This window comes from Chiloscyllium plagiosum, chromosome 5 (genome assembly GCF_004010195.1).
Source record: "Chiloscyllium plagiosum isolate BGI_BamShark_2017 chromosome 5, ASM401019v2, whole genome shotgun sequence".
Lineage (NCBI taxonomy): Eukaryota > Metazoa > Chordata > Chondrichthyes > Orectolobiformes > Hemiscylliidae > Chiloscyllium > Chiloscyllium plagiosum.
Window position 1 is genome coordinate 52,010,627 of NC_057714.1, and position 16,666 is coordinate 52,027,292.

The window sequence follows — 16,666 nt, forward strand, 5'->3', positions numbered from 1 at the left end:
CTTGTACAGGTCCCACCTTCTCCAGAATGCAGTCCAATTGTCCAAATACCTGAAGCCCTCCCTCCTACACCATCCTTGCAGTCACGTGTTCAACTGCACTCTCTCCCTATTCCTTGCCTCACTGTCACCTGGCACCGGCAACAACCCAGAGATGACGACTCTGTCCGTCCTAGCTTTTAGCTTCCAGCCTAACTCCCTGAGCTCCTGAATGACCCACTCCTCTTTCTACCTATGTGGTTGGTGCCAATGTGCACCATGACTTCTGGCTGCACACCCTCCCCCTTAAGGATTCTGAAGACACGGTCCGAGACGTCTCGGACCCTGGCACCCAGGAGGCAACAAACCATCCGAGAGTCTCGCCCATTTCCCCAGAACCGCCTGTCTGTCCCTCTAACTATAGAGTCTCCTATAACTAGCACTCTCCTCCTCTCCCCTTTCCCTTCTGGGCCTCAGAGTTGGACCTCGTGCCAGAGACCCGGTCACTGCAGCTTATCCCTGCTAGGCTGTCCCCCCCAAAAGTATCCAAAGCGGTATACTTATTGTTGAGGGGAACGACCACAGGGGATCCCTACACTGCCTGCTTCCTCCCCTTCCCACCTCTAACTGTTACCCAGCTACCTCTGTTCGCTGGCATAACTATGTCCCTGTAGCTTCTATCTATCACCCTCTCAGCCTCTCGAATAATCCTCAGTTCATCCAATTCCAGCTCCAGTTCCCTAACGCTGTCTGTGAGGAGCTGGAGCTGGCTGCATTTCCTGCAAGTGAAGTCAGCAGGAGCGTCGGTGGTCACCCCTACCTCAAACATCCTGCAGGAGGCACATTCCACTGCCTGTGCTGCCATAACTCTACGCTTAGTCTCCAAAACAAGAACATTAAGTAGCTTACCTGTTCAGCTGACTGAGTCCTTTTTTTAGGTTGGGTTAAAGTTGCCAAGGGTATTAGCCGTCATGCCAAATTTCCTCAGCTGCCTGAGGAAGAAGAGACGTTGTTGGGCCTTTGTAACCAGTGCATCCACATGAAGAGTCCAAGAAAGCTTGTTGTGGATGACCACTCCCAGGAGTTTGACACTCTCCACTCGTTCCACCTCTGCTGTTAATGTGTAGGGGGGCATGAGTAACATCTCGCCGAAAGTCAATAATGAGTTGCTTGGTTTCGCTGACATTGAGAGCTAGGTTGTTCTCAGTGTACCATTTTTTCCAAGTCTTCCACCTCCCATCGGTAGTCTGTTTCGTTGCCATCTGAGATTCGACCGACTATGGTGGTGTCATCAGTAAACTTGTAAATGGCATTAGTTTGGTATTTGGCGACGCTGTCATAGATATACAGGGAATACAGTAGGGGGCTGAGTGTTAATGTGATGAAATATTGTCCCCAATCTTGACAGATTGTGGCCTGTGGGTCAGAAAGATGAGGATCCAGTTGCAGAGAGTGGGGCTTAGTCCAAGATCACTAAGTTTAGTAATCAGTCTCAAGGGGATCATAGCATTGAAGGCTGAACTGTAGTCAATGAGTTGGATTCTTACGTAGCTTTTCTTTGTGTCAAGATGTTTTCGGGAGGATTGAAGGGCAAGGGCAGGGTGTTCTCACATGCTGTTGATCAATATTACGACATAGATATGAAGTGGCTGCCTCTTTGCAGAAGGTGGAGTTGAGCTGATCAGTACTAAGCCTCCACACATTTGCACATACTTCTTTAAATTACAGCTTCATCTTCTAGCATTACTCCTGAGCCTTGGCCTGACATTTTAGCCTTATCATCCATCATGCTGCATAGTCCTCCCATCGATGAACCCAATAACCTATTTCATCCAGTGCACTATTATATCCTGATGAGGGACTTTTGCCCGAAACGTCGATGCTCCTGCTCCATGAATGCTGCCTGACCTGCTGCGCTTTTCCAGCACCACACTGTTGACACTATCACATCCGCCAAACCTCATTCATTAAGTTTCTTCCTTTCACAATTGTAGTTCCCTTTACATCCCAGTCTCCAATTTCTAGAATTATGTTTGTCAACTTCCCTACCACAACGATGACCCCTTATTACCCCTCTTGATTTTCATAGACCTGACACTTCCACACCCCCAACTCCCTCCCCACCCGGACTGACTATAGCCTACTCCCCAGACTGTAGTGATGCAGACCCCCTGACCCTTACCACTCCAGGCAGCTGAACAATTGTGAGCAAGCACTTGGAATGACCATGCCCTTGACTTACTGTGTTCTGATCAAAAGTTGTTTCCCTTGTCCTGACTGAGGACAACTCCCCTTAGACTTTGAAACATGGCCTTTTGATTAAAACACTTGCAGTGTGTTTGCTGTGTAAGCTGCTGGTACATAGTGATGGAGCACGGTGCCATACAACAACATGTCTACCCCAGTAAGAAATCCCTGTTGACACCCAGGACAACTCGCCTGGCTTTCTGCCTGCACTACAGAAGATCTGTTAACCTTTCAGCTCTGACTGCAGGGGCAAAGCACAAAAAGGCGAGTCAGAGACTAAGTATGTGCAAAGTGAGTGAGTGCTAATAGAGCAAGGGAGGAGCCCTGAACTGCAGCTGATCAAAACTGTTGGGTGTCTGTCCCTGCAAGTAGCGTCCTGGCGGCAACATTCCAATTTAAGATGTTGGTGCCCTCCAAAGTAGAGTGTAGAACTGTATTGGAAGTGGGCCACAGATGTGCCATGAGGGTGCAATGCAGCTTGTTTATATCCGATGGCAACCTCCATGATCTAGAGGGGTGGGCTTTCATTGCCCTGAGATATTGGGGGCTGTTGTCTAGGGAGAACTGGATTCGCCAGGTACCAACACTGACATTTAAACTGGGAATTGTTGCTGCCTAGTTTCTACCCAGCAGGTGGAAGAATTTGAAAATTCATATGAATTAAGTTAGGGAGTGTTGCTGAACAAAGAGACCTTGGAGTACAGATTCATAGCTCCTTGAAAGTGGAGTCATAGGTAGATAAGATAGTGAAGAAGGCGTTTGGTATGCTTTCCTTTATTAGTTAGCGTACTGAGTACAGGAGTTGGGAGGTCATGTTGCGGCTGTACATGACATTGGTTAGGCTACTGTTGGAATATTGTGTCCAATGCTGGTCTCCTTCCTATCAGAAAGGAGAATGTGAAACTTGAAAGGGTTCAGAAAAGATTTACAAGGATGTTGCCAGGGTTGGAGGATTTGAGCTATAGGGAGAGGTTGAATAAGCTGGGGCTGTTTTCTTTGGAGCGTCAAAGGCTGAGGGGTGACCTTATAGAGGTTTACAAAATTATGAGGAGCATGGATAGAATAAATAGACAAAGTCTTTTCCCTGGGATGGGGGAGTACAGAACTAGAAGGCATAGGTTTAGTGTGAGAGGGGAAAGATATAAAACAGACCTAAGAGGCAACCTTTTCACTCAGAGGATGGTACGTGTATGGAGTGAGCTGCCAGAGGAAGTGGTGGAGGCTAGTACAATTGCAACATTTAAAAGGCATCTGGATAGGTAAATGAATAAGAAGGGTTTGGAGGGATATGGGCCGGGTGCTGGCAGGTGGGACTAGATTGGGTTGGGATATCTGATCGGCATGGACGAGTTGTACCGAAGGGTCTGTTTCCGTATTGTACATCTCTATGACTCCAAACAGGCCTCTCTCCAATCACTAGCAAGAATTAAACTTCTTTTCCTCAGCATCAAGAATCTCATTTCTGCCGATCTTGCTATATTTTCCAAACTGACTTGTTAATGCCCACATTGTTGAAGAACCGGTAAAGTTCTGCAAATAGCTTCTTACCTTTTGAATCCATCCCTTTTCGAATAAAGATTAGAAAGACCATTAGGCCCAGCAAAGCCATTCCTTTCTCAGGGATCCTACCCATCAACTTGCTTTTGTTGTGTTTTTTTTTGTCTTTCCAGAATTACATATAATTATTCAATTAGGCCACTTATCTATTTCAACATATGCCCCTTTTAACTTATTCCACAACTTCCTTACACCTTAATGTTTGAGTTCTATTCTTATTTCTAACTGACTAATTTTTAAGGTTATTCCTTTAGGTTTAGTCAATTGCCTTGGGTTATGAATATGATGGATTTCTAATTTGGATTTTGTAACCTGATAACACAGTTACTTCTCAGTTGCTCTTCAATTCTGTTCCCTGTGGTGTGGAAGTGTTTTGTTACTGTAGTACTTTAGTAATATGTTATGTGGCCTCAGGGCTTAGACATGCTAATGAATTTTCTTTTGCTACTTTGTCCCAGTAAGTTAAACATCATTCCAATTAGTTCTACAAGTTTAAATAAGCATTTATGCAGTCAAATGTGAGAAAAATAACAAGATTGAGTATTGGAAGTCTCAGTTGTGTTTGGCTGAAACCTTTTAAAGTAAATAAAGCAAAAGGCTGAACAACTGTATTGATTGAGCATACTGGAGCATTGTCCCAGAGATGTCCTACTCTTTCCCCAGTTGATTCTTATTGATTTACACCTGAGTATCATCCTAATCTTATTAGGATTTGTTCAAAATTGAATTGGGTGTATTGGAATCATTAGAATTTTAGAGGACAGAAGGAGGTTGTTTCACCCATTGTGTCTGTACCAGCTCTTGAAAGAGCTACCGAGCTAGTCCCATTCTCCAGCCCTATGTCTGTAGCTCTCTGACCTCATCACTTTCAAATATACATCCAGCTCTCTCTCGACATCATCCATGGAATCTGCCTCCACCACTTACTCAAGCAAAGCATTCCAAATCCTAACAACTCTCTGCCTACAGAGGTTTTTCCTCATCCGACTGCTAGCTCTCTTGCTGACAAACTTAACGTTGTGACCCCTAGTTACTGACATACCAACTTGTGGAAACTGAATATAGTTGGTTCTGATACAATGCAATAGTTCCATTCTCGTGCGATCACACGTTATAAGAAAATTGTGTAATAACTGGGCTGTTTAAAGCAATGGGGCCGGAATCGGTAAAGAAAATTCATGTTCTAGAAATAACGGTCTAAATTCTTCAATCATGTTAAAGCCAATTTGCGTTGAAGAAATACATGTTATAGCAGAACTGACTGTATCCTTCTTTACCCTATCAAAATGTTTCATAATTTTGACCACCTCAATAAGGTTACCTCTTAATCTTCCCAATCTAAAATCTGTCATCCCTGGTATCATTCTAGTAAATCTCCTTTGAAATCTCTTCAGGGCTTTAACATCCTTCCTTAAATAAGGGAGGTGTCACAAGCAAGTGTTTGGGCAATGCAGAGGGTATGGAGATTTAGTGGTGCCCAGGGTTGGGGTGGTAAGTGCAAGTGGCGATGATGTTGCAGGTAATAGTGGGAGTGGTAGAACATGAAGCTTTGGTGGGAGGTGTCAGAGACAAGATCGTGGCATTTATACTGGAGAGGGATGCTGACTTTCTTCTCATACTGCTAGGCATTCCTCCAGACAGCAACGATTTCTCTAACCTGGGTGGTACCTTCAGACTGTGCTGACACACACCTGGTGTCGTAGCTGGTCCTGGCAGAAGAGAAAGTCCTGCCTCTGTACTACCCCAATCAGCAGGACATTCAGGTCCTGACTATAAAATGGGTGCTGAATCCCCCTGTCCGCCATGACCAGGGCAAACATCAGGAATTATGTAGGGTTGACCTGGACTGAAAGTGCTTGTCTAGGTGCAGAGAAGCTGTGTAGAGAGTTAATGAGGTGAGTTTGGTAAGATACCATAAGAAAAATCACTATATCTCATGCTGAAAACTCTCCAAAAAACGCAATACAACTCGCACTTAACCAAAGAAGCATATGGTTCAGCCCAATATTAAGGCCATGAAAAGGATGCCATTGAGATTTACTTGTTTATATTTGTGATGAAGGAACATAGTTATAATGAAAGCCTTGAAACCTTGGGTTATATTCACTGGAGCAGAAGAGTAAAGGAACATCTAGCCAAGTCCTTAAACTTTTCAAGTGTTTGAGACAGAAATTGGTGAAAGATATTTTTATCCAGTTGTTCAATCAGTATCAAGCAACCTAAATTCACAATTAGTAACTGCAAGCTTTAAAGAAGAAGTTAGAAGATGATTTATTTTATACAAGTGATAGAGAGAGAGAACGAGAGAGACTAAAGGTGAGGCATGTACCTTTCCACCTGAATGTCATGAAAATGTCTCAAAGATATAGGCCTATCTCATATGGAATCTGTGCCATTATACAAGAGACTGCCACAACTGCAATCAGATTCAAAACACAACAGAAGCTGAAAATCTGAAACAAAATCGGAAAATGCTGCAGAAACTGAGCAAATCCGGCAACATCTGTGAAAAGAAAAGTAGAGCTAATGTTTGAAATCTCTGATGTAGTCAGGCCTGCTGCCACTACTGTGCATTGGTGTTGGAAGGTGTGAATGTTCAAAGAGATCCATAGTGTCCTGAATAAGAGGTTGCTTTATCCTGATGTCATCAAATGTTTTGTATATTTTTTGGAGTATTAACCCAGGCAAGTGGAGAGAATTCCAGCACAATCCTAACCTAAAAAGCGTGGAAGGTACATGGGGACTTTGGGAATCAGGAAGTGAGTTACTCATTGCAGAATCTCCTGGTTCCAACCTGGTCTTTGAGCCATAATACTCTATGGGTGGTCCAGTTCAGCTTCATGTCAATATTAAATTTATCCTGCTCCAGAGATACTGGCAGGCCTGATCATTTTTAAAAAGTATTTTCTGTTTTTATTTTAGATTTACAGCACCCAAAGTAATTTGCTTTTGTTGTTGATGGGGTATTTGGTAATGGTAATGTCATTAAGTGTCAAGGTGGGGATGATTAGATTCTTGCTTATTTGGAGATGGGTCTGGTATGTGACAAATATTGCTCGCCAGATTTCAGTCCAAGTCTGAATGCTATCCAGGTCTTGCTCTTGTAGGCAAGGACTGTTCTAGTATCTGACAAATCAGGAATGGTACTACCCATTGTGCAATCATTAGTGAACATTCCCCCCCCCCCCTTTTGACCTTGTGATGAAGGAAATACTACTGATGAAGCAGCTGCAGAAGGTTGGATCTTTCCCTCCCAGTTGTATGCAAGCTACATGGATTGTAGCATTTTAAGAAGGCAGTACCTTTTTAAAGAAGCTGAAAGAATGGGAAAGAATTGCTGCTCCAGTCAGTAATACCAAAAACCTGTGAAAGAATTTTAACAAAAAAGTCCTGAGGACACTGAGGAACCCTTGCCGTGATTTCTTATTATTGAGATGGTTGGCCTCAAACAACCACAATCATCTTCCTTTGGGTATGATTCTAACAATCTTCGCCTTTATCTTTACATGCTAACACTGACATTTTCAATCATTCACCAACATGTTGTTTAGTCTCTCTTTTGAATGTGAACTCATTTCTTTTTGCTTTCAGTTTTTATGTTACTGTTGGAAATTATTACCTTAGGGGAACAAGATTGTCAGAGGACATAGAACACACTTGTTTCATCTTGTGAAACAAATTGAAGTTTCTTGTTCATAACTGAAGAATACTCATTTCCTTAACTAATAACAACTGTGATTTTATGTTGAGATTTGAAGCATCAAGCTGTTTTAATAAAATCAAGGAAGAGAGTGTTGAAACATTGTTTTATTTTTATAGACTGGCAAATTGGTTCTATTCATGTTGTAATTATTTACAATCAGAAGGCTTCAGCCATGAAAACATTAGATTAACTATTGTGAGAATAATACATTACAGTTGGAAAGTATAGTTACATGTAGTTCTAAAATAATACATTTGATTGCTTTTGTGAAAATGTTTAGTACCAGATTACTGGTATACAACTTGACAGGTGACTGTTCTTCATACAATCAGTTATATTAAAAATATAGATATGCCTACTATTCCACAAGATGAGAAACTTATTGTTTAATATTACATGCTATTCTTCATTTGCATTCTTTTCCTTTATAAAGTTGTCATATAATTTTACTTTGGGAGTTGACTTTCTGGTATTGTCGTCTTTTAGATTAAAACTTCCTCACCTCCACCTTTACTGCCCTGAGTCCAATAAAATTTTGACTATCTCTATTCCTGGTTGATCCCTCAGCTTGGCTTTTATGATCACTCCTTTGAGGCTAAGAGTAAGAGACCTGAAGGTGCCTGGCACATAATTGGCTCATCCTTCCATCACTGATTTTAATGGATCAATAAAAGAACCATTGAGCCTTGCTCTCCTCTGCCAAACGTACCATTATCAATTGATTATCTTGGAATGCAGTGATGTCTCCCATGTCCAGAATGGTGATTTGGCAGCTGTGGTTATTTTTCTTTCAAAATGTTTTGAAGTTGCTGAACATGCCTCTCAAGATGGAAGTTCCCTCTCTCTCCAATACCTGCAATGACAAGCTGCAGCACCACCATGTAAAACGTTCTTAGTGTCAAGAACCAATCTATCATCCTCAAATTGGAACCTCAAAGCCACATGAGATCCTATTTTGTCTGCCATTGAAATAGGGTGTTTGTTATCACCAGCTATGCTCTAGGCATCGTCTCAGGAATTGGTATTTAACTTCCCTAGGCACCGGAAAAGACAACAGCAGAAACAGCCCTGTCGACCCTACAAAATCCTCCTCAGTAATATCTGGGAGCTAGTGCCAAAATTTGGAGAGCTGTCTCACAGACTAGTCAAACAACAACCTGCTATTGTCACAGAATCAGACCTTACAGACGATGTTCCAGACACCACCATCACCTTTTCTGGATATGTCCTGTCCCACCGAAAGGACAGACTCAGCAAAGGTGGTAGCACAATGGTATGCAGTCAGGAGGGAGTTGCTCTGGGAGTCCTCAACATTGAGCCTATGAAGTCTAGTTAAATATGATCAAGGAAAGCTCCTGCTGATTCCCACATACCATCCTCCCTCAGCTGATGAATCAGTACTCCTCCATGTCGAATTACACTTAGAGGAAGCACTGAGGATGGCAAGGGCACAAATTGAAATCCCTCACCCAGAATACAATGTCCACCAACAAGATTGTCTCGGCAGCAGTACTACTAATCAAGCTGGTTGAGTACTAAAGGTCATAACTGCTAGACTGGGTCTGTGGCAGGCTGTGAGGAAACCAGCAAAAGGGAAAAACCTGACCTCATTCTCACCAATCTGCCAGCTACAGATGCATCTCTCCATGCCAGTATTAGTGAGAGTGACCACTGCACCTTCCTCGTGGAGATGAAGTTGTGCCTTCACGTTGAGAATAACATCCATTGTGTTGTATGGTGCTATCACGGTGCTAAATGGAACAGACCAATCCAACCCAGCAACTCAAGACTGGGCATCCATGAGGCATTATGGGCCATCAACAACAGCAGAATTGTATTCCAATACAATCTGTAACCCGCATATCCCCTACTAGACCATTACCATCAAGCCAGGGGATCAACCCTGGTTTAATGGAGAGTGCAGGAGGGCATACCAAGAGCAGCACCAGGCTTACTTGAAGATGAAGTGTCAATCTGGTGAAGCCACCAAATAGGATAAGGAGCAAGTGATAGACAGAGCTAAGCAATCCCAAAGCCAACAGATCAGATATAAGCTCTGCTGTCCTGCCACATTCATTTGCAAATGGTGGTGGACAATTAAGCCCCATGGTAGACTACTGCAAAAAATACGGAGGTATGAGGGTGAGTTGGAGGTTTGGATTAGGAGTTGGCTGGCTGGAAGAAGACAGAGGGTAGTAGTTGATGGCAAAGGTTCATCTTGGAGTGCCGTCACTAGCGGTGTTCCGCAAGGATCTGTTTTGGGACCATTTGATCCCCTGTGGTTGGTGGGTACCGAAAGACAGAAGGTGAAACATTCTTCCTCCGGGCATCTGATGGCTAGCGTTTGGCGGTGGAGGAGGCCCATGCCTTGCATGTCCTTGGCAGAGTGGAGGTGATGTTGTGTTTGGTCACAGGCCAGTGGGGTTGTTCAGTGTGTGTATCTCAGAGACGTTCCATGAAACATTCCACAAGTTGGGGTGCTGTCTCCCCAATGTAGAGGAGACCACATTTGCAGCAACGGACACGTATATAACGTGTGGAAATGTGGAGGTACTGGAACGGGTGCAGAGGAGGTTTACCAGTATGTTTCCTGGTATGGTAGAAAGAACATATGAGGACAGGCTGAGGCACTTGGGGTTGTTTTCATTGGAGAAAAGAAGGTGTAGGGGTTACTTGATAGAGGTGTACAAGATGATTAGGGGTTTAGATAGGGTCGACAGTGAGAATCTTTTTCCACGTATGGAGTCAGCTATTACGAGGGGGCATAGCTTTAAATTAAGGGGGTGTAGGTATAGGACAGATGTTAGGGGTAGATTTTTTACTCAGCGAGTCGTACGTTCATGGAATGCCCTGCCAGTAGCAGTGGTGGACTCTCCCTCATTAGGGGCATTTAAGCGGGCATTGGATAGGCATATGGAGGATAGTGGGCTAGTGTAGGTTAGGTGGGCTTGGATCGGCGCAACATCGAGGGCCGAAGGGCCTGTACTGCGCTGTATTCTTCTATGTTCTATGTTCTAACTCATTGGAGGAGGAGGCTCACCAAATATTGCTATCCTCAATGATGGAAGAGCCCAGCATATCAGTGCAAAAGATAAGGCAGACACATTCGCAGCAATCTTCAGCCAGAAGTGCTGAGTGGGTGATCCATCTCAGCCTTCTCCAGTGGTCCCCAACATTACAGATACCAGTCTTCAGCCAATTCAATTCATTCCGCGTGATATCAAGAAATGGATTGGATGCACTGACTACTGCAAAGGCTACAGGCCCTGACAGTATTCCAGCAATAAGACTTGTGCTCTAGAACTTGCCACTCCCAAGCCAAGCTTTTCCAGTACAGTTTCAACACCAGTATCTACCTGACCATGTGGAAAAGTGCCCAAGTATGTCCTGTACATAAAGAGCAGGACAAATCTAACCCCCAGCCAATTACTATCCCATCAGTTGACTCTTGATCATCCATAAAGTGATGGAAGGTGTCATCAACAGTGCTATCAAACAGCACCTGCTCAGCAACAGTCGAAGAGTGTGCTGCTGGAAAAGCACAGCTGGCCCGGAAGGACTTATTCTCGAAACGTCAACTCTCCTGCTCTTCGGATGCTGCCTGATCGGTTGTGCTTTTCCAGCACCACATTCTTCGACTTTGTTCTCCTGCATCTGCAGTCCTCACTTTCTCCTGTTCAACAATAACCTGCTCAGTGATACCCAGTTTGGGTTCTGCCAGAGCCACTGAGCTCCCGACCTCATTACAACCTTGGTACAAACATGGACAAAACAGCTGAATTCCAGAGGTGAAGCGAGAGTGACAGCCTTTGAAATCAAGGCTGCATTAGACTAAGTGTGGCATCAAGGAGCCTGAGTAAAACTGGAATCCATGGGTATCAGGGGCAAACTCCCCAGTGGTTGGAGTCATACCTGGCACATAGGAAGATGGTTGTGGTTGTTGGAGGTCAATCATTTCTGCTCCAGGACATCTCTGTGGGAGTTCCTCAGGGAATTGTCCTCAGCCCAACCATCTTCAATTGCTTCAGTAATAACCTTCCCTCCATCATAGAGTCAGAAGTGCTCAATGTTCAGCACCATTCACAACTCCTCAGATACTGAAACAGTCCGTGTTCAAATGTAACAAGATTTGGACAACATCCAGGCTTGGGCTGACAAGTAGCAAGTAACATTCACACCACACAAATGCCAGGCTATGACTATCACCAATAAGACACAATCTATCCACCGCCCATTGGCATTCAATGGTGTTACCATCAATGAGTCACCCACTACCAATATCCTGGGGGGTTATCATTGACCAGAAACTCTACTGGACTCACCACCTAAACGCAGTGGCTGCAAAAGGCTAGGAATACTGCAACGAGTAACTCCCCCCCCCCCCGACTCCCCAAAGCCTGTCCACCATCAACAAGGCAGAAGTCAGGTGTGTGATGCAATACTCCCCACTTGTCTGGATGAATGTGGCCCCAATAATGCTCAAGAAGCTTGACACCATCCAAGGCAAAGCAGCCCACTTAATTGGCACCACATCCACAAGCATCCAATCCCTCCATTGCTGACGTTTAGTAGCAGCAGTGTGTACTATATGCAGAAATTGACCAAAGATCTTGAGATAGCACCTTCCAAACCCACAAGCACGTCTACCTAGAAGGACAAGGGCAGCAAATATTTGGGAGCACCACCACCTTCAAGTTCCCTTCCAAGTCACTCACCACCCTAACTGGAAATATATCGCCATTCTTTCACTGTCGCTAGGTTAAAATCCTGGAATCCTCTTCCTTTGTGGTCAAACTGCAGCATTTCAAGAAGGCAGCTCATCAGCACCTTCTCAAGGGCAACTAGGGATGGGCAATACATGCTGGCCAACAAGTGACACCCACATCCCGCAAAATGAATAAATAAAATATTCCCTGTAATCCATCATGTAAACACATTGCACAATGTTGAAAACTCCTTTGCAAAGTCTTTCGAAGCATCATTGAATTGAATTACTGCCCAACCCCCCCATATGTCAAAGTAATAGCAGATTATGCTTAAGGATTAGAAAATTGTCAACTCTTTATTTGAGGGATTCTTCCTATGTCAACACAGATATGTATTAGTCAGTAATATGCAAAAACCTTAAATATGAAACATTTTGTTGTTTTAGGTTACCATAAGCTTTCATGTCACATTGTTCAACTTGCCAATCAGGGTAGTCTTCCTTGAAAACATAGATGGATTAACAATGCTGATAAGGAATTATTTTTATTCTTTTCACTGGTTATCCATAATGCAAAGAAATGAAAATAACTTTAAGAATGAAAAACAGTACAACTCACAGAACAATTATGCAATTTGTACAGTGATGTCTTTGGCACACAATGTTGCAAGTAACTCTCAATGGCTCCAGATCCAAGCAATCAAATTTCTTCTGAAACTTCACTGGGGCCTACTTTAACACCAACCTCTGAGACAACATCCCATTCCTGCATTTTGACAATTTTATTTACTGTGCTATCTATTCCAGTGACTCAATTACTGCCAAGTACTGCTGAATTAAAGGCAATGTTGTGGACTTGGACCATGGGAACTGGATGAATCCTGCAGCTGTCAAAAAGTTTGCAATTTGGATTTGAACTGTGAACAGAGACAAAAAAAAATTGTAGATGCTGGAATCCAAAGTAAACAAACAGGAGGCTGGAAGAACATAGCAAGGCAGCATCAGGAGGTGGAGAAGTTGACGTTTCAGGTTGAGACTCTTCATCAAGATCCTGATTAAGGGTTTCAGCCCAAAACATCTATGTCTCTCCCTTTTGATGCTGCCTGGATTGCTGCATTCTTCCAGGCTCCTATTTGTTTACTTTGAACTCTGAACAGTTTTCGCCAACTCACTTCGCCTCTCAGATCATGTAAATTTCTACTATAAATTACAAAAATTAATTGAAGGAAATAGCACTTCTGAATTCTTCATGCGACCAATGAACTTTAAGTTGTTCTTTTAAAACGATGCTTCCATTCTAATATCCAATGGTTTAAAAAGATTCATCAGGTTTGGCAGACATCACAAAGCATATTCAAGTGTATTGTTGTGGGATTCACATTCTACAACACTTCATCTGTAGCCTGAGGGAGGGCAATACTGATTTCAGATCACATTAACAACAAAAACTGTGAACTGCTTCTCACTAACCGTCAATGCTAATGTACATGATAGGAGCAAGGATCATTGTTGATGTAGAATATGCATCAAACAGAAGTTGAGGATTATATGAATTTTTAATTTCATTGTACAAAACAGCCAGGAGTAATACAGCAAAGCACTTTTATTGGCTTATTTCCCAGACTTGTACATTTTGAATACAGTGTTAATTTTAAAAAAGGATGAGAAAGTGAGGACTGCAGATGCTGGAGATCAGAGCTGAAAATGTGTTGCTGGAAAAGCACAGCAGGTCAGGCAGCATCCAAGGGGCAGGAGAATCGACGTTTCGGGCATAAGCCCTTCCTCAGGAATCAGGAATTAATTTTTTAAAAACCTACATAAAGAAACTACAAAATATTTTGTCATGACTGTAAACGTGAAGGACTTCATATTGGTTTATGCATTCTGTCAAGTTTTGTGCTTTTTCAAAAAAAAACACAATGCTTTTGAAAAGATTTTTTTTAGTTCAATATAATGTAAGTGCTGCTATTTGCTGTAAATTGGCAGGAATCATAGAATCCATAAGTGTGGAAGCAACCCATTGAGTTCACAACACCCCTCCAAAGAGCATCCCACCCAAACCTACACACATAAACCTGCATTCCCGTAGCTAATCCACCAAACGCATGCACGCGCACACACACTTGCCCAAGGTCTGGAATTGAACCCAGGTCCCTGGTGCTGTGAGGCAGCAGTGCTAACCATTGTCCCACTGTGCCACCCTACTCAATTGTCAGTAATCAAGTTTTGAAGCAATTAGTTTCAGATTTATGAAAAAAGCACTGATTTATAACTTTCTCAGTTTTTATTTTGAACATCTGACAATAGCTCATTTCTGTACTGTATTGACTTTAAAGCATTGACTTTTTGGCTTCCTGTAAGATGGAGGTGGAGTAGGGCTTCTGAGCCCAGGGGCCCTCTGCTTTTCTTTTCATTTCTTTTCTCTTTTATTTTATTTTACTTATCTTTTGGTGAAGAGCTTGGTTGAGGCAACAGTATTGGCAGTGGCAAGTAGGCCCAGCAGCACGGACCCGTGGCTGCGGTATTAAAGGTGAGTTTGGGTTCCCGGCGACTTCTGCGTCATTATAGCAGTCCTGGCATCAACTCATGGCTGGGTTGCTGCAGAGGTGAGTTTGGATTCCCAGCAGCATCTGTGTCCAGTACAGATTCATGGAGGCAGTGGCAGAGGCGAGTTTGGGCCCAGTACAAGACCTGGCAGCATCAGCAGTGGCTGCAGGTGGGCTCAAAGCAGACTCATGGTGGCAGCAAAGTGGAGTTTGGGCCAGTGCGATACCTGGCACCATTGATAGTAGATGCATTGGTAAGGTCCAGTGATGACTCATAGAGGCAAGTGCATCAGTGGATGCCAGGTAGTGTTGAAGAGTGGCAACTTTCATTCCAGCAGTAGCAGTGTGGTGAAGTGACTCATGCCAGGTCACCAGGCCTATGTCCAATGGTGGAGCACTTAACAAAAAGGACTGCAAAGTTTGAAACTTCCTTTATTCCTTAATTTTTCTGCCTATAGATTTTATGCTTTGGTTTATTTTTTGGCGTTTTTAAATGGTGCTGTAGAATGGTGACACAATACAACACTTTTCACTGTATATTGTAACAAGATACACATGACAACAATAAATCAGATCAAATTAACAGAAACGTTGCTGGTGTCTCAGCTCCAAGCATTAATATTAGTGTTTGAAAAATTTAACTTTAATACATTATGCTCCACATTGCAGCAAATTAGTACAACATCAAGCAGGAAAAATAAAAGTAGCTTTTATTAAACTAAATAGTTAAGAATGTATATTTTTAACAACCACATTGTCAGATGGTTTATTATAATATTTCAGATTTGGAAAGATTGGATGATCTTTGCAGCCATTTTACCATGCCCTTCATTTTGAACAAGTTACAACTTGCACAGCAAGAAAAATAGTAAAATAATTACTAAATAAATTATGCTTATCTATGTATTGTCAGTATCTTTATTTTTAATAGAACCTATTTTTGTTAAAATATATTACCAGAAATATGCAGATATTTTTCACACTATTAAAAATCATTGTACTTTATATATTATTTTGATATTTGAGAATCAATTTGTACATTGGATAGGATTGTAAAATAAATTACTTTCAATATTTGCCATGTGTTAGACATCCCAGCATGTACACAAAATAACAAATAATAACAATGCTCTTTTTCTCTTAGGACCCAATTGTTTTGCGGGAGTCACTATTATCCCAGCTGGACGAGAGGTGAAGATCGATGAATGCACAACTTGCCATTGCTCCTATGAAGATGGCACTTGGAGAGTTGACCACCAGGCAACTTGCATTAAGAATGATTGCAAGGAAATCTAGACAAAAGATTGTGTGAAAAATTTTTTTTTGCTATATTGAATATAAAATGGGACTGAAAGAAAGCTGTTTTTGTACATTCTGTATTGCATACCATACTTATATTGAATTAGTCATGTTATTTGTACTAAATCTGAGCAATAAAAAGTGACTAGTATATTTCAAGCATCACAATCTGGCATTTTTAAAATTTTCAGTGAATGGTGGACATTTGAAATATTGTGTTCCAGTCTTCCATCAGCTGTCACCACTTGCAATAATACCTGTGTTCCTCAGTCCACATGATGCTTTGAATAAAGATTAAGAGGAATGGTCAGCAAGCCATCTAAGAAAAATCAGGGGAGAGTAATGAAAAACAATGTACTGCCATTATAGCTGTAAATATTTTACATTACAGCAAATAACCTGGAAACATGAAATTCAAAAGAAACGTGTATAGTGATATTTTGTTGATATTATCAACAGCTGATTTGTGTTGAAAAATGTGGTGCTGGAAAAACACAGCGGGCCAGGCAGCATCCGAGGAGCAGGAGAATCGACGTTTCGGGCATGAGCCCTTCCTCAGGAATGAGGCTGGTGTGCCAAGTGGGCTGAGATAAAAGGTATGGGGGAGGGAATTTGGGAGAGGGGGGCTGGGAA

General features: G+C 42.5%; 1 protein-coding gene across 4 annotated transcripts in view; it reads left to right on the forward strand.

The window, feature by feature from the left end:
- The window catches only part of vwc2 (von Willebrand factor C domain containing 2), a 154,526-nt gene extending 138,143 nt beyond the window's left edge, over window positions 1-16,383 (forward strand). For all 4 annotated transcript variants that reach the window (XM_043690094.1, XM_043690095.1, XM_043690097.1 and 1 more), the window contains one exon: window positions 15,879-16,383. In XM_043690094.1, coding sequence (XP_043546029.1) covers window positions 15,879-16,030 — 152 coding nt within the window. In that variant the 3' untranslated portion in view covers window positions 16,031-16,383. The remainder of the gene's footprint in view (window positions 1-15,878) is intronic.
- The last annotated feature ends 283 nt before the right edge of the window (window positions 16,384-16,666 follow it).